The sequence below is a fragment of the Gobio gobio genome (genome assembly GCF_949357685.1).
Source record: "Gobio gobio genome assembly, chromosome: 6".
Lineage (NCBI taxonomy): Eukaryota > Metazoa > Chordata > Actinopteri > Cypriniformes > Gobionidae > Gobio > Gobio gobio.
This window is the reverse complement of record NC_137102.1, coordinates 43,652,169-43,678,672: the sequence shown is the minus strand read 5'-3', so window position 1 is coordinate 43,678,672 and position 26,504 is coordinate 43,652,169. Positions and strand designations below refer to the sequence as shown.

The 26,504-nt window shown below is 39.3% G+C and overlaps 1 protein-coding gene across 3 annotated transcripts in view; it reads left to right on the top strand.

Annotated features, from left to right (window-relative positions):
• Positions 1-8,299: 8,299 nt before the first annotated feature.
• The window catches only part of spsb4a (splA/ryanodine receptor domain and SOCS box containing 4a), a 66,911-nt gene continuing 48,706 nt past the window's right edge, over positions 8,300-26,504 (top strand). Inside the window, exons 1-2 of one of the 3 annotated variants that reach the window (XM_079820233.1) lie at positions 8,300-8,485; positions 24,664-25,544. In XM_079820233.1, coding sequence (XP_079676359.1) covers positions 24,839-25,544 — 706 coding nt within the window. In that variant the 5' untranslated portion in view covers positions 8,300-8,485; positions 24,664-24,838. Of the gene's footprint in view, positions 8,759-24,663; positions 25,545-26,504 lie in introns of all 3 variants that reach the window. The other 2 variants (XM_079820231.1, XM_079820232.1) reach the window with 2 other exon arrangements.

The following is a 26,504-nucleotide window of genomic DNA, read 5'->3' as shown; positions in this document are numbered from 1 at the left end:
TTTTATTTAAAACGGTACAATATCATGATTTTGCTCATTTCGGTATATGCTGCTGTTCCGAAGGTGGCAGTGCACTACCCAAACTGATGCGAAACCGGCAAATGTGGCGACATAGAGGAACAAAATGAATGCAGCAGTTGAATCTCACTCAACATACCCAAAACTAATAATTAATAAAGAGAGGATTAGATGTGAAATTTGGAATTACTTTGCTTATAAAACTGCTGAAGAACCATCAAACCTTGCCAAGCATCTGTCACTTGCCATTCATGTCTTGTACAAGACATTAAGAGATCAATAGGTGAGTGCATTCAAACGATCTAATTAGACATTTATTTTCTTTTAACACTCATCAACGCACATACATAAGATCGTATAGTTTAAATATAACGAAATCTCCAGCGTTCGTTTCAACCAGTGAGGTTTAGATTTCATAATATTTGCACGCATACTATATTGCACTATTTACATTCGCGAAAGACATAACCAACTGTGTTTATGTGACTACTCACTAAAGATGGACATTGACATAATTTAGTGTGTATTTGACTAAGGAAAAACAACTTAATTGGGGGGGGGGGGTATATGTCCATTGCTTTAAGAGGGAAAAGCTGCTCATAACTGCTTGTCTAGGACCAGTTTTCTTTTCTTTTCTGAGCATCAAAGGTTTCTATTTACAACATGCTGTTGCAGCGTTGAGGAATGTAGCCAATCACAGACATATCTGTTGTTTCTTTGAACGGAATGGCCAATCAAAGGAGTTTAAGTTAGAATCCACTCACCGCTCAGTTCTTGTCCAGTGCTGAGTTCAGCATGCTTGCAAATCCTCTCATTATGACAGTGTAGACATTAAGTAAATGAGAGATCAATTGTGCAGTGTAGACTGGCACCACTTGTGATTTATAGCGGAACTTGGTAAGATGGCGATGAACTAAGATTGACAGCTTTTGAGTGATAAAGAAAGCAATCCTTGCATGCTTTCTAGGCGATTTATAATCAATTAAAAAATTTTAAATTGTTAAGTTTTTTCATGCTTGACCAGCAGACACATCTGCTAAATAATTTGAGCAATTAATTTCATTAATGCGTGACTTTTTTTTCCACAAAAAAGATACATATTTTGTGTCTCATTTGATTGGGTGGACTAGGCGTCAATCTGAGTTGGCCAGTGCCACCCTAGCTCTTATAAAGCCTCGCCATTGGATCAATTTCTGATCTCCACTAATGGGATTTTGAATTTTTTTTTTGTGCCGTTCTGTGACGAGCCCTAATGTTTTATTTAATTTTAATTTCCTTTATTTCCATTTCCTTTATTTTCCTTTGTAAATATGCTTGATGAGTGCAGTTTTCTTTTATGTGTGTTTACTTTTGAAGTTTGGAGTGACGTATTTATGGGGCTGTCTCTTTTTTTTGTAAATGGCCTTTCATTTGGAACTAGAAAGAACTATAATCTCATCATGCACTGCAAATGACATAATTGAATTAAAAGCTATGGACAATTTTATAACTGATGATTTAGATATGATGAATCTGTATATGGAAGCAATATATTTTACATTTACAAAGTAGTTTGAGAGCATAGGGAGACTGACTATCACGTCATTCACAGTGCTTCATGGGAGCTGAGGCTTTTGCCACTATAGAGTGGTGCGGGGATGATGTCACTTTGTAGGCCAACCGGCAGTTAGCATCGCAATGGTTCACTCGAGAAAAAACCCAATATGATTTTCCCATAGGCTTTTGAATTATCGCAAAAAAAACAGCTCTGTGATCAACACAAGTTTATGATACTTAAACGTTTTGTCCATCAAGATAATTATCACAGATGAACCCAACTTTTATTCATTTTGAAGCCTAATTGCAGTTGGTAGAAGTAAAAGGCTAAAGTTAGGCTATAAACGGACTTCACCACGGAATCCCCAATTTCAACGTCACCATCACTAAGATTCCGACAACTCTTTCAGTTTTTATCTCAAAACATTTTCCCACAACATTTGAGTTAAACTAGTTTATAAAAGCACAAGTATGAGCATAATGAAGCTGTAAAAGAGGACTGAGCTTACCTTTTCGGCGTGACGACATTTAAATCTCCTCTACAGCTTCTTTAGTCCCATTTAGCCTCTTGTTAGCAACCGCCTTTTTCAAGACATGTAACAGCTTCAAAAAATCACAAGTGAAGCAATACTGATGTATTTTATGTTGTAGGATAAAAGTGGGAAAGTGTCTTGAGCTTGTGTTCATCACAGACCTTATTTCAGCCATTTAACCAAAATTCCATGAAAAAAATCCATTGACTTCGGGACAAGGGAACCTGAAGTGCTAAAATGCTAACTCGCTTCTGCGTTTTGGCCTACAAAGTAGTGTTGTCAAAAATATCGATATTTCGTTAGTATTGGTGTGACCGGTCTGAATTTCGCGGGGAATTGCACAAAACGTTAATTCTATTGATTCCCGCAAATTATTATCATATAAAGTGATCTCTTCAGAAGACATTTTTAATTGCCTAGAGTAGACTTTAAATAGATGGACAAAAAAAAAATTATATTAAAAATATCTATTTGACAGTATATGCAGCATTTTGGTATCGAAAATGGTATCGAATATCGATACTTTTTTAGGTATCGTATCGAAGTTAGAAATTCCAGTATCGTGACAACACTACTACAAAGTGATGTCATACCTGCACCTCTCTACTTTCATTTAAAATCTCTAATGTGTGGAGATGGGTAATGTAGTTTTCACCAGGAATTTCAAGTTAAATGCAGTTATTAGGGAAGGGTCTTTCTCGTTTAAGAGAGTATTTGATTGGACAAAATGAGTGAGTGTAGAATTTTTTTTGCATTTCCTGGAAGAGAAAGACTGTACAGTGTATTCTGTGAATCTGCTGAAAGTGCATGTTTAAGGGTACATTAGCATATAGATTATCTTTAAAGCAGTTTAGATTTTTTTTGGGGGGGGGGTTACTCTTAAGACTGTTACAACTTTCCTGCACAATTTGTGCTTCAGGCATAAATGATACGTCAAATCATGTGGCTTGTTGGCGATATGCATGCTTTTAGCTACTTTTGACATTGAAAGGATGTATGCTTTGCATAAGATATCTGATAGACTTTCAAAAAAGAGAAACCCAAGTCATTCCTATGGGAATATCGTAGATATTGAGGGTGGGATCTTTTAACTTGGGCCAGTAAAGCAAATAAGATAAGATTATTTTATTTGTAAGGGGACAATGCAATTTCATAAAAACACATGAACAAACATGAGTAAAAAAAGCCAGAATTAGCCAAGAGGCTATATTTCATCTGTAGTCCCATGGCCAAAATGTTAAAAGAGCAATAAAATATGACACAGATATACATAGTTAGTAACAAGACAAATCCAAGAAACATTACTTACAAATAACAAATACACAAAACACACTGCTGAAGCAACCATTAAAGACACAAGACATACAGCCTATAAAAACAAATACAAAACAAACTGTTTACAGTGAGACACAACAGGTTCAAGTCTTTAGTGTTGACAGATATACATATCAATCAGCCATTTTTTTTAACTGTTTAGTAAAAGCCTTATAAGTAACCTGTTTAATTTCATCTGGAAATCTAATTGTTTTTGCAATTGTCATTCATTTTTGTGTATGTTCTTTCAAAATTCAGCACTGTGCTTTATATATATATATTTTATTATTATTATTATAATTTTTTTATTTCAAGTCTAGCATTCTGGTCAAATGTGCATAGGTTTTTATTCACATTTTAATTTTCACCCACTACCATTCTTTGTGGGCATTCAGTAGTTCTTTTCCAGTTGGCAGAGGTGTTTTGGTTTTTGTTAGACAAGGTGGCTTGTATATTTAGAGGAAAGGTAAATGGCCCTAAAGTATGTCTGGTGCAGTTGATCCTACACGACTGTGTATGTTTTCACGGCAACTCACACTTCCTTCAGACTGAGCTTCCTCAGAGAGGGGGTCAGCATGTTTGAAAAGGCTAATTGAGTTTTCAGCTAGAAGGTGAGAGGGGGTAGCGCAAGGAGACTCGCTCTCTCTTTACTGCCGCAGACCTTTCGTTTTTTTTTTTGTGGCCTTGGAGGAAATGGTCAGGAAACTCGCGTCACCCTGAAAGACTGAGTACATTCAGGGTGTCTCAGAGGGATTTGAGTGCGTTTCGGGTTTGACAGGGCTTGCAGGGCGGCGGGAGATGGTGTTTATTCAAGATCTGGAGCTTGACTGAGAAGTGTGCCTGTTAATGTTTGACCTAAAGATGTGGGGTTAGTGTAGCACAGTGGGGAAAGATCAAGTCTGGATACCAACATGTTGTCTAGAAGAGTTATTCAAACTGTTTCTTTTCTCAATCAGCGCATATCTATAGCTATCAGGTTTAAGATGCTTTAGAGAAAAGCATCTGCTAAATTAATAAATGTAAATAGCTAAATAACTACTTATGTGACGTTATGTTATAATTTTGAAAGATTTTTGAGGAAGCACAAAAGAAAGGCAGAGTTTGTTTATTTTGTATATACTTATTTTTAGGGCTGCCACTAATGACTATTTTTATATCGATTAATCTATAGACAAATTTATCGCAATATTTTTCAACAATTTTACTTAAAAAATGTAATCTAACTTGCAACGTTGGCCTTCAGTAATGTACTATACTATAAAAATAGTATAAATGTAAACAAGCCCTTGACAAAATGTAAAACTAAAAGAGTAAAATGTAAAAAGGAACAAATTTGTAAGCCAACATAAAAAAGAGAATATCAGCAAATACTTTTTATATAGAATAGTGTTGTCACGATACCAAAATTATGACTTCGATACGATACCAGACTAAAATACCATACCGATAAGTTACTGAATCGATACCATGGCAAAAAACTGTAAAAGTAATTGAATAATACAAACTTACTATTCATTGTTTTAGGGTTAAAACCCCCCTAAAAACTCACTTGGCCGGCATGTTCCTGCCCTGCCCTGCTTCACACAGAATATTTGGTCCGGCCCTTTAAGAGCTGCACGGACCAAATTCATTGTAACACCCGATTTCCCATTCAACTCTGTATATGTTCACTTAAGACATATCCGACTGCGTTAACACGAATACTCGCCAGGACGAGCATTTTTACATATTTTTTTACCATTCAAACCCAATTAATCCGCGAAACTGGCGTGAGTGAAAGGCATGTTTGCTTCAGGTCCCGGTCGCGCCACCCTTTTCTGTTGTGTTCTTTTTCCTGAGCTGCACATATATTTGACTGTTCTGCTTTCATTGTTTAGTGAACGGTGGAAGCAGAGCTCACACACACATCCTCACTCCTGTTGTCACACATCGACGCAAATTAAGAAATACTGCTCTTATCAGAGTGCTGTCATTTTTAAAGTACCGGTACTAATACATTTTCATATCGTACCCAACTTAACCAGTCGACTAAAAATATTGATGTTGACTAATTAACAGCGTCGACACAGTCGTTTGTATCGACCAATCGTGACAGACCTACTTATTTTGTGTTTTATTTAGTGCTGTCAGTTAAACGCGTTATTAACAACGTTAACGCAAACCTATTTTAACGGCGTCAATTTTTTTATCGCGAGATTAACGTTCTTTTTGGTCTAACAAACTTTGTAGTTTTTTCACATGCTGTTGCAACAACTAGTAACGTTAGAAAAACTACAACACCACTCCGGATGTAGCTAGACCGGAAACAAAACATCAGGCACGCTGCGGCTGCCCGCACTCGTTTGGGCCATTAAAAGATTAGACGTGGATGGCAAGCGTGAGACGCCGAAATGAGAAACGTATTAAGCCATGGTTTAACTCAGGGGTCTTCAACTAAAAGTGCTTGTCTTGAGCGCTGCTTTCTGCTCTGACACCAGACGCGAATGAAGCGTTTTGCGCGAGTGATTTAAGTCAATGCAAAGACGCAAATAGACATTCTGCGGCGCGGATTAAGCGGCGTGCATGTCGCGTCATTCGCGTCCGGTGTGAACGCACCATCAGTCTCTTCTTCACTGCATGCATGACCGCGCGTCTGGGTCTGAACGTAGTAACTGAGCATTGCAACTTTAACTGTTTCATTACGTCAAAAGGCTTCGCGGTCCGGATTCGGACCGGAGTCCGCTAGTTGGCGACCCCTGGTTTAACTGCACTATAGGCGGAGTCCTAGTTTACCTTGCATGTGCACTTTGTAATTTTATTTTGTATCACCCTGTTTTGATCCCTTAGAAAGGGCTGTTGAAGGGGCTGTTTGTGCAACAAAGTATTTGTTTCACCCTTTTATTGATGGGCAGTGTTACATTGTGTGAGCGATTATTTGCTCCAAGTGAGAATGTTGGTGTGAAATCGAACACTAAAGTATGCCAATGTTGTTTTCAATAAAACAAACATTTGAACAAAGCAAGCCGATCCACTTTTCTATGTTGATAAGAGCATTAAAATAAGAAAAAATAATGGGACAAAAAGAAATCAAGGGACATTTAGAATAAATAAAAATGTGCGATTAATTGTGATTAATTGTGAGTTAACTATGACATTAATGCGATTAATCGCGATTAAATATTTTAATCGTTTGACAGCACTAGTTTTATTATAATTTTTTATTTAGAATATTTTTTATTCTATTGGATAATTATTTTTTATTTATTTGCACCTGATGTGTGCATCCTGGAATACATTGAAGTACACTATATTGCCAAACATTTTGGGACGCCTCTCTTTACATGCACATTACCAATATTCTAGAAGTGCATTTGTGAGGTCAGGCATAGATTTTGGACGAGAAGGCCTGGCTCGCAGTCTCCGCTCTAATTCATTCCAAAGGTGTTCTTTCGGGCTGAGGTCAAGACTCTCTGCAGGCCAGTCAAGTTCCTCCACACCAAATTCGCTCATCCATGTCTTTATGGACCTTGCTTTGTGCACTGGTGCACAGTCATGTTGGTACAGGAAGGGGCCATCCCCAAACTGTTCCTACAAATTTCCAAAACTAAGAGGCCAAGCCCAACCCCTGAAAAACAACCCCACACCATAATCCCCCTCCACCAAACTTTACACTTGGCACAATGCAGTCAGGCAAGTAACTTTCTCCTGGCAACTGCCAAACCCAGACTCGTCCATCGGATTGCCAGACAGAGAAGCGTGATTCGTCACTCCAGAGAACACGTCTCCACGGCTCTAGAGTCCAGTGGCAGGGTGCTTTACACCACTGCATTCAACGCTTTGTATTGCACTTGGTGATATAAGGCTTGGATGCAGCTGCTCGGCCCTGGAAACCCATTCCATGAGGCTCTTTACGCATTGTTCTTGAGCTAATCTGAAGGCCACAAGAAGTTTAGAGGTCTGTATATCTATTGACACTGCAGAAAGTTGGCGACTTCTACACACTGTGTGCCTCAGCATGCGCTGACCACGCTCTGTGACTTTACATGGCCTACCACTTCGTGGCTGAGTTGCTGTTGTTCCCAATTGCTTCGACTTTGTTATAATACCAGTTGACCGTAGAATATTTAGTAGTGAGGAAATTTTCATGAATGGACATATTGCACAGGTGACAACTCACTGAGAGCGACCCATTCTTTCACAAATGTTGGTAGAAGCAGTCTGCATGCCTAGGTGCTTGATTTTATACACCTGTGGCCATGGAAGTGATTTGAACACCTGAATTTAATGATTTGGAGGGGTGTCCCAATAATTTGGGCAATAATAGTGTATTTCAAAACACTATCCATTTGATATCATGGTTGAAATATATGATTGCAATAAGTTGTATTTTATGTTATATTGCATGCCAGCAGTATAATTTTGAACACGTTTTACTCAGGAAGTTGGCAAAATACCATAATCACAGACAGGATTAGATTTCCCTGAGTTAGCCATAAAACATTATATAATTTGCTCCCTAATTTTTACAGAGCCAAAATCATTTTTTTTATTTGAAGGGGATTAAAATCACAAAGTACATCTGTGAAACACAGACGGTCCTGACCTCTTCTGGGTCAACTAGTCCTGGATAGGGCTATTTTTTCCTTAGCTATGTTACAATTAAATATTTCATGTCAGCCATAATAGAAATAGCAAGATTACCCCACCTCATAACGTTGTTGCCACTCAAACTGGAGTCAGGTTATCTTTCAAAACAGATATCCGAGCACTGGAAGTAACAGGCTGGAGACTCGTAGCATGTGTGTTTATGAGAAGCTCTCGGCTGATTGGCTGAGCCGAAAGTGTGAAAGACCATAGGGAGGAGGATGCATGAGTCGGGGGTTGGGTAAGGGGCGTGTTCTCCCTCTCTCTGTTTGCCTGGTGTCCCTGCTTGATGAGATCAGCGGATCGCCTTTCATCATGAGGCAGCTCTCACGCTGCTGCTCGCACTGCCGTCTGTCCTCTCTCTCTCTCCTCGTCCTCCTTCTTTCTCTCTCTCCTTCCTTTTCCCTCTCTTCTGGGCCACCAAGCTGGAGTTTGGAGCCGGAGCCGCGACACCGGACAGAGTAAGGAGTGCGGAGTGGGACGGAGGCTACCACGGCAGGGATTAACCTCAGGGAGGGGGTGGGGGGGTTACATCTCTGGGGAGAAGCTTCTTTTCTCCTTCCTCAGCAGGGAGACACTGAGAAAAGAGAAAGAACTAGTGTGCGCTCCTTCTCACAAAGAGAGGAGCTCCTTCGTCCTTTATTCCAGCGGGTTTCCTCTATTCTTTCCTTCACGGGTGCGAGGAGAGACGACTGGGGAGTTCTGCCGGGGAGATCCATCACAACCGGGTCTGTGTAAGCAGCGTGCTTCTGTGTTTGAGTGCAATGAAGAACTTGATGTGGCATGTTTAAGTGTTTACTTGTGTGAAGAAACTATCCTAGTGATCTTTAATCCCTTCCCTTCTTGCTTTCGGCTGTTTGGGTTACCTCATGTGCACTCTTTCTTTCTAGTTCCCACTTTCTGGCATTCCCCGTTGTATTTTATGCCTCTAGTAGAGGTTTGATCCTCTAATTGAGGTTTGATCCACCCTGGCAAGGATACTCAGCAAGGAGACAGTCTGTTCTTTGTGTTGGATGTTACAGCTGCCCGGGATGTTTCTAAACCTGGGATTTCCATGCATTTAATACTTTCTGAGCTCCGGGAAGCAGGTTCGAGACCCCAAATGCTGCGGTGGGGTTGTAGGAACGGCGCCCGGTCTTGCTCTTGAGGATAGTGCATGTGTGGGTTGGAAAGCGAAGTATTTCCACCTGAACTCGCGGCTCATGTTTTCTCAGCTGCCATGCACGATCAGATAAGGTGATTAGAGGATGGCTGGATCTTCTCCCCACGTTGCGCGTCACAGCTATCGTCTGTCTCGCTCTTTCCTCTGGCTTGGTGTTCAGAGGAAGCGCTCCCACAGCGCTGGCTGAATCTTAGCCCGGGGAGCAGATTTGAATGCTTTTCATTGTGTCCCTTGTGTTGGTGTGCACACGCGGCGTATGTATTTGCATGCGTCTGTTTGCGCGCGTGTGGCTGTGTGTTTCCAGTGGTGGAATGTTTATGGAACAGACTGTGTGTGTGTGTGTTTTGTGTTGAGGGCAGTGGGGCATCTCTCACAAAGAAGTACTGTGGTGGTGTCATGGTACAGTACTGATTTCAGATAACGCAGCACTTTTTTTTTACATTGCTTGATTCTGTAATGTCATGGTAATACTGTAATTTGATACTATATTACGGTAACACTTTATTAACAGTGTCCTTGTTACATATGTTACATGTACTTCCCATAGTAATAACAGTAAATTATGCATAATTACATGGAACTAACCCAAACCAACCAAACTCTAATCCTACCCTAACCCTATAGTAAGTACACGTAGTTACCAAATATTACTCAGTACTTAAATATATAATTACACTGTAACAATGACACCTTAAAATATAGTGTAACCAAGATTACTATATCATTATTTACATCATGGTATGTATCAAAATCCTTATGATGATGCCATGCTATTTTGATGCATCACTTACAAAAAAATACCAAAATATACCGGGAACGTACCATGTAAATTCTATGATGCATGAATTTCAGTACCCAGGTGTATTTCAAAGTACCATAGTGTTACCATCTGATGCCAACTAGTACCATTTTTTTTCTGTAAGGGATAGAATATACTTTGTTGTATTACTATGGTGCATAGAAAAAAATGGTATGGTATCATGTCAGGAAATAGGAATATCATTCTACCAGTGTTATTATAGTATTATTTATAATATTAAAGTATTTATTTATAATTTTAATGTCTAATCGTATAATTTCAGGTATTTTTTATTTCTTCTTAGCTTTCATTTATTTGGTAATTTAGTCATTTTATTACTTCATTTTAAACTCTTTTATTTCACTTCGTTTAATATTTTAATCGAATATTGATATTTTATTTCAGATTTATTTATTAAAAACTAAACTCATTTTTAATAGTTTTAGTTAATAATAGCGACATTCATTCTGTTTTAATAATGTCCTAAAACATTATAACACTATGGTCTTATTAAAAAAAAAATAGCATGCTAATACCATGCTCATTTGTTATATACGATAGTACTCAAATATACCATGTTACCATCCCCCAAAAAATCGAATAATACCATGTAACTTTGACATATTCCACAGAGCTGAAAGATATTTATTTATCAGGATATTTTATACTGATATTTATGTGGTACATGTCCTAATATACTGTGGTATTACCACATATAAAATATCATCATATTAATGGTACATGTCAAAAAGCCTTGGTGATTTCATACTCTTTGTGAGGTATCTCTGCACATGTGTCCGTGTGTAATTGTGTGTGTGTTGCGAGTGGTGTCGGACGGGGGCACAGGGTGTGTGTGTGTGGGACGATGAGGGCAGTGGGACTGCTTTAATCACTGAGTGTGTTGTCTGAGAGCAGTGGGCTGGAAAGAGCTGACTGGAGCTCCTCTGTGGGGAGAGGCTCTTCTGGGAGAGCTTAGAGCTCAGCTGTTAGCCTTGTGAAGAGCTACACAACCATTTGCCTAACCATTCAATGTCCCTCCTTTGGAGAGGACCACTGGATTAGTGCCAGAAGCATTTGTGTGTGTGTGTGTCTGTGTTGCTTAAGGGTTTGAAAAGACAGGAGGTGGGCTCGCACATCTGCCACAAGGCTGTGTGTGTTTCTGTGTGTGATTACTGGTTTGGGGTTGGGGGTGGACACTTTAGTCACCGTGATAAATGGCTTTTGGGCTGTCAGAAAGGACTGGACTTCAATGGTTGCGTCTTATATTTACACTCTTCCTGCACATAGCTTGCATCGGATGTTCTCGCTGCAATGCCTGAAGACTTCTGAGCCTTGAGGCACAGGGAAATTGAATGGGAAATTATATTGCGAGCTATTTGGAACAGCTTAACAGGAGGTACAGGGGGGAAAAGTCATGTAATGAAAATCAGATTTAGCAAGGTTTGGGACATTTTGTTGTTATTCTGGTGACAACTGACAAATAGATGCTTGAAGTCGGCAGTACTTTATTAAATTGAGTTTTATTGTGTTATTTATTGCATATTATTTTGTGATAGTTGATAATAGGGACTTGTTTTGCTAGGCGCAAAGAAATTTAATTGGAACTTGTATTGGAGATATTTGGAACAGCTTAAAAGGACATGCATTTATTGAACGTCAGATTTTTATGACATACACTACCATTTAAAAAATGCCAAATTCTACAGTTTTATAAAATAAATGAATGATTTTAGATTCAGGAAGGTTGCTTTATATTAAGAAATGTAGGTTACACTTTATTTTAAGGTGTCATTGTTACAGTGTAATTATATATTTAAATATTGAGTAATATTTAGTAACTACGTGTATTTACTATATGGTAAGGGTAGGATCAGGGTTTAGTTGAGGGTTAGTGTCATGTAATTATGCATAATTTACTGTTATTACTATGGTAAGTAAATGTAAGATGGACACTGTAAAATAGTGTTAGCGAAAGATTTTCAAAATCTGCAAAAGATTTCTATTTCAAATAAATGCTCTTCTTTTGCACTTTCTGTTCATCAGAGAATCCTAAAAATGATATCACACTTTCACAGTTTTTCAATCACAGGAATTAATTACATTTTAAAGCAAAAATTGTCATTTGTAATTGGCCAGATGTAGCCTGGGTAAGCATAAGAGACTTCTTTCAAAACATTTTAAAATCTTACAACCCCAAATGTTTGAAAGTGTAGGTTTTGATGTTTCATAGCTTTTCTGGTAATGAAGAAATGTTCACAGTGTTCTGCATTTTATTGAATGGAGTTGAGAATACAAACTTGTTTAGCAAGGCATAGGGAAATTGAATTGGGGTTTATATTGCGCTTATTGGAATAGTGGGAAAAACAGGCAAAATGGTTACATTTAATAAACATTAGATGAACGGTAACACATCCTTGTCACATATGTTTCACATTTTTCTGGCAAAAAGCAACCTGCTCTCGGGATATGTGGTGGTTTATCACGTTGGCTTGTTTGGTTCCAGTAAAGAAAGTACAGAGCATGAATGAGATATGTTTGTCTTATCTTTGTTGACCTCAACCTTCAAACAATTAAAGCTATCTGCTTTTTGTCAGGCTTTCTATTTCTATGGAGTTGCGCTGGCTAGCCCTTTCCATCGTCAAATCCCATTGGCCCAAAATCCTGTTCCATGGATGCTCCGATTGGCTGTGATTCTCTCACACCACGCAGCATTTCAATAAGTACCTTTACATGTCGTTTACATGTGACGTTGTCTATAGGTCTGTTAGTTCAACTTCACAAAAATGGTGTGATTTCAGGCTGACTAAAGCATTTTCATGACATTTTAAAAGAAAGGGTCTGAAATTGTTCTTTAAAGTGCACGTTAACGCACTTAGTGTTGACAGAAAAATTTTCTCTGGTTAGGAATCGTTGTCACACTTGATGTCACACTTGATGTTACTCAGACTTCACAGTACTGAATGTTCATATGCAGTCATTTTCCTTTCTGTTCTCATTTGGGAATATTTTATATTTATGCTCTGTGACTGGTGGTTTAGGATGCAGATGAGGCATGGGTTCAATTAAATTTAGTAAAGTGTCGTGGCTCGTGCCCCTGACAAGACTTCATACACAACGGGGTGAGTAGCCGCACGGACGTTGTAAACAGATATCTGACTTCTAATTGAAAGCAGCGATGGCGTAAGGTTCGCATTTATCCTGTGCCGGGTGTATTCATAGTCTATAGTTTCACTTTGATGTGACAGCCTCCAAGGGCGATCGCTGGATTCATCTGCTTGTGTGTCACTTCAGAACACATCTCACCCATCAGGACATGTCGTACGGAAAACTCTGTCTCACCCACGCTTAATACAGTGTACCCAAACATCTCATAATTTTACCCGTCGTCACTCTGACCATTGGCTTCTATTTATTCCAGAATGTTCTGAACAGAAAAACAGCTCAGCCGGCTTCAACAGAAGCCTGTTGTGAGAGCATTTCTCTCACACCACATGCGTGAGTGTGGCGGTAGTGTGTCTCCATGGGCCAGGTCTGTTTAATTAGGACAGTGTAGGTGGACAGAGGCAGGGGGGACATGTGGCCTTAAGGCTGTCTGTCCTGTGCCCTCTCAACCACCAAGATGATAGAGTACTGGACACCGGCTTTATTGATCTGCCGCATGTGTAAATGACAAAAAGAAAGGGGAAGGGAGATTGATAAAGGTGGGGGTAGGGAGGAAGACAACACAGACAAAAGATGGACAAAAATGCAACGTTAACACTGCTGGAAAAAAACAGGTCATACTCAAAGGGTATGCTGGGTTTTTTGCTGGTCCAGAAAAAGAATCAAAATGAATTTCGCTCTCAACAAATTACTTCTTACATAGAGCAAAATGGGGGCATTTCAAATAATTGCACATTATTTGGGAACAGAGGGTTTTCAAGTAGGTTGCAAAAGCATCATAAAAGTGAACCATATGACTCAAGCACTATACTACTGTTCAAAATTTTGAGCTGGGTAAGATTTTTATAATATTGTTTTTGAAAGACATATTTTATGCACACCAAGATTAAAAATGCAGAAATAAAGATATGAATATATTTTCAAAAATCCCCCACAGTGAGCTTTTAACTCTTGTAACCAGATCGTTAAGTCACTAAGTTTGTAGGGGTGTAATGATACACAAAACTGACGGTTCGGTACATACCTCAGTTTTGGTTCGGTACGAGTTCGGTACAGCAGTTTTATAAAATTGCTTTTTATTTATTTTTATTCAGCAGTGGTTGACTGAAAAAATTGTGTCTGTCCTTAAATCAATTCAATTAAAAGTTTCTTAAAGATAATGCTGTAAACTATATAGGGAGCCCTTAAACATTACTAAAGGTTAACAACAGAGCCTAAAATATTAGCCTATATTCAGTTGCTATTTATGTTTAGATATAATAATCAACACTCAAGCTTCACATAAGGCAGTTTTTGCATTAACTTCTAAATCTAATTATATATTTTTTTCTTCTCCAATTCGTTGTTGAAATATTATCATTTATACACAGTGGCTGTCACTGTCATGACAGATTTAATTAAACATACATTAAATAATCAAGACATCACCAACAGGTTAAGTAGAATATAATGAATATATAGGCTAATATAGCCTAGTGCATATATTTAGCGAAAGAGTTGATTTCTAATTAACAGCTGTGGACACTGAATGACTTCTGAGGTAACAGTTAAATGTGATGCTACGTGACATTGTTTACAAGCAAAGCTATATGTATTTTACGAGGTGGCTAATTCGTACGAATTTGTACGACCTCACTCATATTAATTTGTACGTTTTGTCTAAACCCAAGTGACAGGTAGGTTTAGTGGCGGGGTTTGAGGTAGGTCATTTCTTATGAATTCATATGAATTTGGCAACTTGTCAAGTACATACGATTTAGCAAAAATCTTACGAATTCGTACGAGTGAGGTCTTACAAATTCGTATGAATTAGCCACCTCATAAAATGTGTACGAATTGCCGTGAGATCGGATTGTTACAAGCTGTTTTATTTTCTTTCCGCGGTTGAAACACAGATTGAGCGATTACATGACATATGATACATTTCAGTTGTAAGGTATCCTCAGCATGAACTGACGCTTCTATACAGCACCTTTAGTCACGCCACATTAAAGAGCGTAAAAACGGCATTTATCGTTTGAATTTCATGATAAAATGGACTGAATACTTAAAGGGTTAGTTCACCCAAAAATGAAAATTCTGTGATTAATTACTTACCCTCATGTCGTTCGACACCCGTAAGACCTCCGTTCATCTTCGGAAACAGAAATGAAGATATTTTAGTTGAAATCTGATGGCTCTGAAAGGCCTCCATTGGCACAATGGCACTTTACACTCTCAAGACCCTTAAAAGGTACTAAAGACGTCGTTACAAAGTCCATCTCACTACAGTGGTTCTAAAATAACTTTATGAATCGGCGAGAATAGTTTTTGTGCGCAAAAAACCCCTAAATAATGACATAGTGATGACGATTTCAAAACAAGGCATCATGAAGCTTCGAAGCGTTATGAATCAGTGAGTCGAATCATGATTCGGATCGCGTGTCAAACCGCCAAACTGCTGAAATTTGGCGATTCAAACCGCTGATTCGACTCGCTGATTCATAACGCTTCGAAGCTTCATGATTCCATTGAAAACAATTGAATACGCCAGCCAGCCACATGAAAAAACGCTTTGGTGGACACACGGCCTAACTCAAACAGTCAGAATATTTATATGTTACTGTTACGTCCCTTATATGTTTGTCTAGGATAAACGGGTTTATACAAAACGGGTTTGTACCTATACAAAAGAGGTTATTACAATTTTTGCAGATGTAATGTTTTTGTTAATGAACTTAAATTTACATATGCATCCCAACTCAAGCTACTGTCAAATACTGACAAAACCATACGAATTTGTAACTGTCTGGTTTCTACAACTTTAACTCGGGAGCAAAAAACTGCCTTTAACTCTTTCCCCGCCAGCGTAAAAAAAAGAAAAGAAAAGTTGCCAGCCACCGCCAGGGTTTTTGATCATTTTGACAAAAATGTAATGGCCCATAGAATATTTTATTGTATGAATATCTGAGCGTGCAATATATCAAAAGAAAGAGTAGACCCTCTGCTTTTAAACAAATAAAAAAACTGTATTCTAGCTCCATACCTTCCTTTTTTATCAACACTTAAATATGGGCACGTTTTATAACATTTTGAACAAAAATCTGAGAAAATCACGTTTTTGTCAAAGACAACATCCAGATCGGCTTCAGAGCGATTATCAAACACAGATGGACTAGATCGAGTCCATCAACACCCCTAATGCTTGCACAGTCCTACAGCTCGTCCTGGGTCGAAATTTCATTCAGTAACATTAGGCAGTTTTGATTTATATGATGTTTAATGTAGATGATCACGTTATTTTACATATGCATCTGCTTACATACGATCACTTGGTTTTTTTTGCGTCGTCTTCGCCTGTGTTTTGATCAGGAGATTCTGTACTCATTCAAAAGATGCGTAATAGCGCCCCCTAGCGTATAACAGTGAAAACACGGAAAATTCTGTGTTTGGCCGGGAAGCGTCTTCTCACAAATAACGGAACATTCCGTGTTTGGCGGGGAAAGAGTTAAACTTGAAAGAAATAAAGAGTTGACTTTTTTTTTTGACAATTATCAATATCGACTGATATGAAAAATGTTATCGTGATAATTTCTTTAGTCATATCGCTCAGCCCTAGTTGAAAGTAGGTCTAAGGGTTGACAGTCTAGCTAATTGACAATGTAGACCAGCTGCCTTTTTAAAATGTTTTTTTTACTACATTATCCAGGTGGGAGATGAGTTAAGAGAAAAAAAAAATCGACAGAAAGTGTGAGCAAATGAATGACACTAGCCACAGAGGAAAGAGAGATGTTCCTGATGAAATATATAGAGAGAGAGGATGCAAAGATAAACAACAGATGGCGAATGTGTGTTCCTACTCATCAAAGCCACCGGTGGCTAGAGGTGTGCGTGTCCATCACGTCTCTGGTGACCAGGGTAACGCAGGCAAGGGGCCAGGCACCAGGCGCTCTCTTTATCACAGACCCCCCGCCATCCTGAAGGGAAACGCAAGCCCTCGTGTGCCACAGAGCGTGCGAGAAAGAGGCCCTGCTGAGGGTCTGACGGGTGCTGAAGCATAAACAAATTTAGATGAGGATGTACACAGTAAAGGCCAGTAGACTAAACAGTGTGAACACACAGAAACACGCCACATAGGGCCGACAACAGATTCAGATGTGTATTGTTTAAGCAATTGGGAGGAGAGGGAGTGTGTTATCAACACTGGTTTCTGTGATATTGTCAGTTTTGCAAATTAGTATATTTACACTTTGCCATTTCCTGCGGTTTTACTCCAAGTGTAAAGGTCCCCCAAGATGCAAATACACGTCTTTCAGCAAATCAGATCGCCTGGACAGACATAAATATATAAAACAGCATTCAGGCTTTTTAAGTGGGCAGCCTGGGGTCTGCGATTATTATCATTCCTCTAGTCATGCAGAACAGCTACAACAAGCACTTGATTCCTGGGGCGTTCGCAAAACACGGGAAGCAGCGGCGGAAAATTCAATTACGCAGACCTTAAAACAAAACAAAAAATATTTTTATGGCAAGGAAGATGTTTATTACCCCCCAAAACTGTTGCAGATTGAAGACCTTCTTTATTTGAAAATCTTCTTTATTTCAATAACCTAAAATGCCAGAAAAAAAGACACATTGGCTTGATTGAAGACATCACGCTGCGCAGAACAAGCACAGAAGAGCCATAGGGCACAATTTCGCCAGGGTTGTTTTGTCTTTTACATCGCTTCTCTTTGACTTATAGCCATAACTGCCCCATCCCAGCGACATGCGTCGTTCACCAGCAGAGTGGTTTTGTTTTTCTAATAGATAAGTCAGCACAGACGGACATTTTCCCATGTAGAGATGTACGGCCCTGGCAGAACGCTTTTATATGTAGTCTGGACTCGCATGGCTAAGCAGATGGAGACAGCACATCAGCGGTCCATTAGAATGAGGTTGTTATAGTTACATTAGTCGTGTCTCATATGGTTCGGGATCATTACCCCTGAGGAGAGTGAGTGTAATTGATGTAGTGCATGTTTTTTTTCACTTCTCAGCTTGATGTTGGCATTTCATATCAGCTGTGTAACGCCCAAAGGCATGGTACAGTCATGCCAGTTACTGTCTTACAGCGTGACTCTGGTGTGACTCACTGAAACAGACCAGCTGAGTGTCTGTCTGACTGTCTGTCTATCCATCTGTCCATCATTCATCCATCAATCCATCTATCCATCTATCCAACTATCTATCTATCATCTATCATCTATCTCATTCTATCTATCTATCTATCTATCTATCTATCTATCTATCTATCTATCTATCTATCTATCTATCTATCTATCTATCTATCTATCTATCTATCTATCTATCTATCTATCTATCTATCTATCTCGTTCCATTGTTCTATCGTTCTATCTATGTATCATCTATCTATCTATCTATCTATCTATCTATCTATCTATCTATCTATCTATCTATCTATCTATCTATCTATCTATCTATCTATCTATCTATCTATCTATCTATCTATCTATCTATCTATCTATCTATCTATCTATCTATCTATCTATCTATGTATCTATCATTCTATCTATTGTTCTATCGTTCTATCTATCTATCTATCTATCTATCTATCTATCTATCTATCTATCTATCTATCTATCTATCTATCTATCTATCTATCTATCTATCTATCTATCTATCTATCTATCTATCTATCTATCTATCTATCTATCTATCTATGTATCTATCATTCTATCTATCTATCTATCTATCTATCTATCTATCTATCTATCTATCTATCTATCTATCTATCTATCTATCTATCTATCTATCTATCTATCTATCTATCTATCTATCTATCTATCTATCTATCTATCTATCTATCTATCTATCTATCTATCTATCTATCTATCTATCTATCTATTGTTCTTTCATTCCATCCATCCATCCATCCTGCAAGCTTGTACAGTTGTAGTTAAATTCAAGCTACTCTATTTTGTGTGTTATAGTTGATACACGAGGTATAATACTGTTTTATATTAGCATAATAGAAATATGGCATGATAGTGGGCATAAAGTGAACTTTTTTGAAGCATCCTAATGCAGTTTCACTTTTATACATTTTCGGACTTGATCCGGTGCTTAATGGAATGAATTGATCTACAAAAAGCTTTTTGTTGTCTCATCGGTGTCTTTTTTTTCCCTATTCTTCCTTAGACGTTTCTTTTTCTTAGACCTTGTTTTACAAGCCTTCATGTCATTACTTAATGTGAGAATAGTGTTTAAAAGTCTGTCTACAACTCCCAGACTAACAGCGTAATTATGTTTGCATCGGTGTATATTACAGTTATTAGTGACTACAGCGGTTTGAGTGAGGGAATGTTAGTTAAACTGACGTGTGCAAACCAAACACAACCGGAATGAGACGCATTACTGTGGCTCTGTACGGCAGCAAGTCTGTGAAACCCTTTCTGACTCTCCAGCTCTGAAATACGATACGGAAAACCCAACACCTTGACTCCTACCACACGTTATGATAGCTGTGAGTGGCATGTTAGGGCAGCAGCCTCTCTTCTGTTTTTCATTCATTCTCTCTCTCACACACATACATTCTCATTCTATCCCACTTCTTTCATGACATGACCTCATTTATTTTTCCTTTAATATTAGTAACACTTACCCAGGAATCCGGGCACTGGCTGTCTGGCTGTCTGGCCACCCTCCTTCCTGTCGTCTGATTTCAGCTCTCTCTTTTCCTGTCTCTCTTTTTCTGTGACCTTAATGTATATTGAGCTAGTCTGAGGTGCGTTTGTGTGCATGTACAGTATGTGCTGCCTTTTTCCTTTGTGTTCGTGACCTAAGTGCTTGGATTGTCTGACAGAGTGTGAAGATGTTGTCCAGCACTGCTGGGAAATAACTAAAGGCTGTTAACAAAACTACATATTTTTGTAGTGTAGCTGAGCAGTTTTTATAGCACTGTAGCTTGTCCAGTGTACACCAACAAGTAAAAGTGTAACATGGCACAATGCTGTTTTGTGTCACACTGCATCAAGCTACAGTCCTGAGATAATAATCAAACATACAGTTATATATAAATGTTGTGATATTTTAGTAAAATAGCTAAGTACTGTTGTTTATCACTAGGGATGGGCGATATGGACTTAAAAATTTATCCCGATATTTTCTAGTATTTATTGCGATAACGATATCAATGACGATAAATGTAGTATCATTCCCCATGTTTTTGGATACAAGTGAGAGCTACATGCAGACTCAGAAAAACAAACAATGATCTTAAGTAAAACGTACCTGCCATCAAATAGGCTCCTATAATACATAATATATATACTTTTTTTTAAATGTAAAATTCCACACCAGCCTTTCAGAAATGGAAAAGTTGCAGATATAATTGTCTTCTGTAAAAGTGCAGGTAATGTTTAAATATACTTTATAAAATACTGAAAAACATCACACAATACAAACAATAATAATTCAAATCAATGACAAGTTTTACTATCATTCCCCATGTTTTTGGATACAAGTGAGAGCTACATGCAGACTCAGAAAAACAAACAATGATCTTAAGTAAAACGTACCTGCCATCAAATAGGCTCCTATAATACATAATATATATACTTTTTTTTAAATGTAAAATTCCACACCAGCCTTTCAGAAATGGAAAAGTTGCAGATATAATTGTCTTCTGTAAAAGTGCAGGTAATGTTTAAATATACTTTATAAAATACTGAAAAACATCACACAATACAAACAATAATAATTCAAATCAATGACAAGTTTTACATGTAAACCGATTCTGTATTTATTCATACACTCATGGTGCAAACAGTGGTAAAAATAGCAGAAACAGCAAAAGTAATTATCCCAACCATGTCTTCAGATTACAAAAAAGTTACAAATAATGATTTAATGATAGAACTTCAGTAATTTGAGTTGATAAAATAATATTACCACGAATTCTTCAACTAATAAAAATAAACTGCACTAAGGATTAATGAGCTTCTGGGTTCATGAATATTAATCACATTGTCAGCGCTCATTCAAACTGATTTGCTGAAATCAAAACAGGCACAGTAATAGGTGCACGCCAGCCAATGAGATTCCCGTTTGTGCATTCGTTTCTTCCTGTTCATGAAAGGCTGAATAATTCCAAATAAATGCCATTATTTTACAGGAAAATACAACAAAGGATATTGTTTACATGTAGCACGTCAATTATGTGTTGTGTAAGACTCTCTCGCTCTCTCTTTGAGTGTGTGTGAAACACTGAGCGCTCTCAGTCGCGAGCCTCACAATAGTGTTTAATGTGCGTCAAATACACTGCGCATTCATTGAGTTGAACAGAAATAGTATGCTTTACCGATCGATTGAGACAGAGCGAATCTCTTAAGCGCTCAGTCCAAGTGCTCAGCGCGTGAAAATACATTTGTATGTACAGATTCAGCTCAGGTGCCCCTCGTTTAGCTATGAACTCTTCCGCAGCTTCCGCCTTAGTTGTTTTCGCCCTGCACGTGAGATGCGGATTCAGTGCCGCTGCTCCCATCACGCGCTGCGCGTAGGACACCGAGTGCTGGGGGGGCACCACAAAAAAATTCTCTCTCTAACCCCCGTTCAGCTATACAAAGTGACGAACGCTGCCACTGCAGCCATCGGCCATCATAAAGTAATAACACACGCAGCAGCGGCACTGTGCGGATGGGTCGCGCCATCAACTAGGCTTTATCGTTATTATCGCGGGAAGACAAATTCTTATCGTGGGGAGAATTTTTACCGGTATATCGCAAACGATAAGATATCGCCCATCCCTATTTATCACTATGATTTATGTTATATTAATGGGGACATATTACGCAAAATTCTCTTTTATAAAGTGTTTGAACACAAATGTGTGTCCACGGTGTGTGTAAACAACCTATAAAGGTACAAATCCACCCAATCCTTTTTTTATAATTCCCATAAATTATTATCAATCTCTCATAACACGCTGTTCCAGATCCCCCCCACTCCTATGTAAGAGTAGGGAAACCCCACCCATGGCTGTTGATGATCTGCCCTTTTAGCATAGACACACCCCTGAGTAAGAAGCACAGTAACCGCCATTTCTGTATCAGCTAGCTAGAGTATTACAATTTCTGCGCCAAAAACATTACAAATGTTCTGTTTTTGGATGTACCAACAAACATACAAGTCTCCATAGACTCCTGGCATCCGAGCCACTGAAGAAACCTGGGATGAATTTCATTTTTGAAGGAAATGTGCCGAACAATATCTGTAAAATGTTATATATTTGCGCAAATCATTTTACGCATACTGCTTTACCAATGAGGGTCAATATCAACGCTTCGTGCTCTAACTTCATATCCAGAACAAGTAAGGATGGCACTTCATATTTAGTGAATGTTTGCAAATTTCCTTTCTGAATGAGCTTTATGAATGCTAAAATGGCTAAAGTTACCATAGTCTCTGACTGTATTCACAGAGACTAGAGCTATGCTGTTAATTTTATCCCGAAAATGCTCACCGTCTGCATAATTCATAAATGCACATTTATTATGCATTGTATAGTCAGGTGACGGACGTGTTACGTTCCCACACGAACAACAATTTATAGATTAACATGACGGTACATGCTAGTCGATAAGTTGAATCAACGTAACTCTACAACATCTAACGTTACATAAATGTATCCACTAACAATCCAGGTGCAGACGACTAAAAGTTGCAACCTCTTCCTGAGTCTCTCCATCTGTGTCCGACTCCAGTTCAAACATGCAAGGCTGCACTTCAAAAATAGTTATTTCTGACATTTTGGCTAAGTGAGATTTGCCTCTGTTTTGTTGTTGACGGAGTATCCAAAGTTTGTGTAAAGAATCCAAGCTCTTCTGAAATGGGGGCAGGGAGCAGCAGCAGCTCATTTGCATTTAAAGGGACACACACAAAAATGGTGCTTTTTTTCTCACACTAAATAGGGGCATATTTGACTAGCTATCATAAATGATCTGGGGGTATTTTGAGCTGAAACTTTAGACACATTCTTGGGACACCAGAGATTTATATTACATCTTGTGAAAAGGGGCATTATAGGTCCCCTTTAAGTTTAACTTCTTGACGTCAACACTGCACTCATGCTGCTGAAAAAGCAGTGAGATGCTTAGCATCGATCAGATACTTTCGCAAACAGCACAGATGCTGCGGACACAATAACACATCTTATGTAAACGTCCCCTAACTGTCTTTTTTGTAGAGCGCCTTCCTGAGATGAAACCATTATTCCAGGAAAAAGCAATGCGTCACTTACTGTAGCAGGAAGTTCCTGCTAGAGTTTCATACATCAGTATCTCATCTCCAGGCTCTGGCACACTCTTAATGTGGAGGTATTTTTGTGACATTGAGGCTGATGGGAACTGAATCTCTCTCTCTTTTGTTCTTTTTCGTTCTTCTTTGCACTTTTTCCCAGGAACCTGGAAATAAATAAAGCTCTTTTTTTGGCATGCTTCCATTTTTTCTACTGCTATACTTAGGGTTATTGATTTGAACAAACCCGAACCTTAAGTATTAAACTTCAGCATGTAACTTGTCCCATGCCATTTGTGCTAGACACCAATGATGCCTCAAATTGTGCATCTCGTTGAGGGGAGACAAATAATTACTTTTCTAACCAATCACACAAATGACCAAAATAATCCAATCGACTTACTCCCGAACTCCCGAGCCATATTTAGATGAGAATATCGTTGGGATATAGGGCTCTTTTGACTTGAGCCAGCTTGCAACCACACAGAACACCCTAGCAACACCATAGAAACCACAAAGAAGACCCTAGCAACTGCAAAGCAACACTGTAAAAAATCACTCAAGTCAAGATATCATAGCAATTCTCTGGCAGTCACCCACACCTTAGTATTGTGGCAGCAGGTTTGTATAGGCAAGCATGACTCCAATTTTCTACATATTATTTATTTATTTTTCTATTTATTCATTTATTGCCTCTTTTTTTTTTAAAGTGACTTTTTAAAATGCATTTGCTAAGTGTTTGAATCTCTAGAAATGTCAGAGAGTAGACAGGGTCCTTCCATTTACAGACGTTTTTTTGAAAGAATGTGATGTATAAGATTTATAAAATGCAATATGTGTGGGTCTGTATTGCTCTTTGTTGACATACGCTGGGCTGTTTTTGAGCTAGAGGTGACACGACTTGTCATGTGTGAGTTTGTGCATGTTCAGTGTTTCTGTATGTCATACAGAAGGTGTCGCGTTCTCACCTGCGGCTCTCATTATTACATCCTTCCCCATGGCAGCCTCTCACAGGTTGTCAGGCTGCGCTTGGCTGCAGAGCCCTGATCCTCTCTTTCAGCTTATCTTCTTGTCTTATATATAATGCTGTTCCTTTTTTTCTGTTCTCATTTTTATCCTTAACACCTTTGAGATTCACACTTAGTAGTTCTAGAATCACTCATAAAACCAACCCGCAGACTCTTTGCTCTCTCTGATATTACTGTTTTAATGACATTGTGTGTTGGTGTGCTTTCTCCTAGGGCTTCAGTAAGGCTGGCACTTTCGCCACTGCCAGACGCTGACGTGAGCTTTGGGGCCTCAGGCTGACGTCTTGGTGCTTTGATGAGGTAGCGGCGGACCCCAGAAGCCCAGCCCCTGTGTCGTGCCACCCCTTCCCTTTCCCCTCCTCCCTTCCCCTTTCCAACCAGTCAAGCCATGGGCCAGAAGATCTCGGGGAGCATCAAGTCCGTAGATGTGCGTGGGGAGCCGTCCTTCAGGCCCCTGAGGAGGGAACTGAGAGGGCCGGATTTCTTCAAACCAGCCCGACTGGACCTACTCCTGGACATGCCCCCCGCTACATATGAGCAGCAGATCCGACATGCCTGGAACTCGGACGACCGCTCCCTTAACATTTTCATCAAGGACGACGACAAACTCACCTTCCATCGGCACCCGGTTGCCCAAAGTACCGATGGCATACGTGGACGAGTGGGATACACGCGAGGACTCCATGTTTGGAGGATCCATTGGCCTGCTAGGCAACGAGGCACGCACGCAGTGGTGGGCGTGGCCACGGCAGACGCCCCGTTGCACTCGGTGGGCTACACCTCTTTAGTTGGCAGTGATGGTGAATCCTGGGGCTGGGACCTGGGACGTAACAAGCTCTACCACAACAGTAAGAACCGGCCGGTTTCTTCTGTACCAACATACCCAAGCTTCCTGGAGCCAGAGGAGGCCTTTGTGCTGCCGGATGCCTTGATGGTGGTGCTGGACATGGACGAGGGCACACTGAGCTTCATGGTGGATGGACAGTATCTTGGAGTGGCCTTCAGAGGCCTTAAGGGCAAAAAGCTGTACCCCATTGTCAGTGCAGTGTGGGGCCACTGTGAGATCACCATGCGCTACATCAATGGCCTAGATCGTAAGTGTACATTTTCTTCATAGTTGAGTTATTCCTGAATAATTGTTTGATACTTAACGTCTTGCTTGACATGATGGTTACATCTTGGAGGTCTGGTAAACCTGCTTGAATTGGGTTGGTGTGTAGTGGTTAAGGCTCAGGAACTGTACGATTGTTTGTTCAGATACATCACCATTTTACGCCTGAGCAAAACATGAACCCCAAATTGCTCGAGGGGGTTAAGTTTATGCTGTTGTTCTACTTATAATTTGCATTACATACTAGCCATCTCCCATTCTGGCCAAGCTGGTTTAAGAAATCAGCCAACATGCCAGCTTGACCAGGCTAGAAGATTAGCAACTTAGATTTGCCCAAACAAACTTAAAGCTACACATTTTGTCACTGTAGTTGTGTTCCCTGGCAATCGAAACCTTGACCTTGCTAGTGCAATGCTTTACTAGTTCAACTGCAGCAACACTTTGTTCTATGTCAGCACTGCATGAAATGTATCCACAGATTATTGACATTTCAACATACAGTGGCCTGTCATCTGTCCTGTTAGTTCAAGACCACAATGTAAAGAGATGGAGTCTGGTTCTTCTCTCACGATGTCCCTCATGGAGCTTAGGCATTGCTGAAAGCATATTCATTATTAATGTGAGAAGCAATGAAACACAGAATGGCAGTGGAGGCAGGAAGGCTCAAAAAATGAAAGTTGGCTTCGCTGTACGCTACACCTGGCGTAACATTATGGCTAATGAGGAGAGACTCTCATTTTGATATTCATAGAAAACGTGTTTATGAATTTGGTGCATATATGGGTGCATACTGCGTGTTAGCATGTGTGTGTTGTGCAAGTGATTATATTTTATTTTGAAGCCCTCTGAACTGTCACGCTATTCACTAGGCTAAACACTGAGCCTCTGTGTTTGCAAAGGCTTGAAACTCTCCTTCACCCATCATCAGCATGTGTTTCGGAAA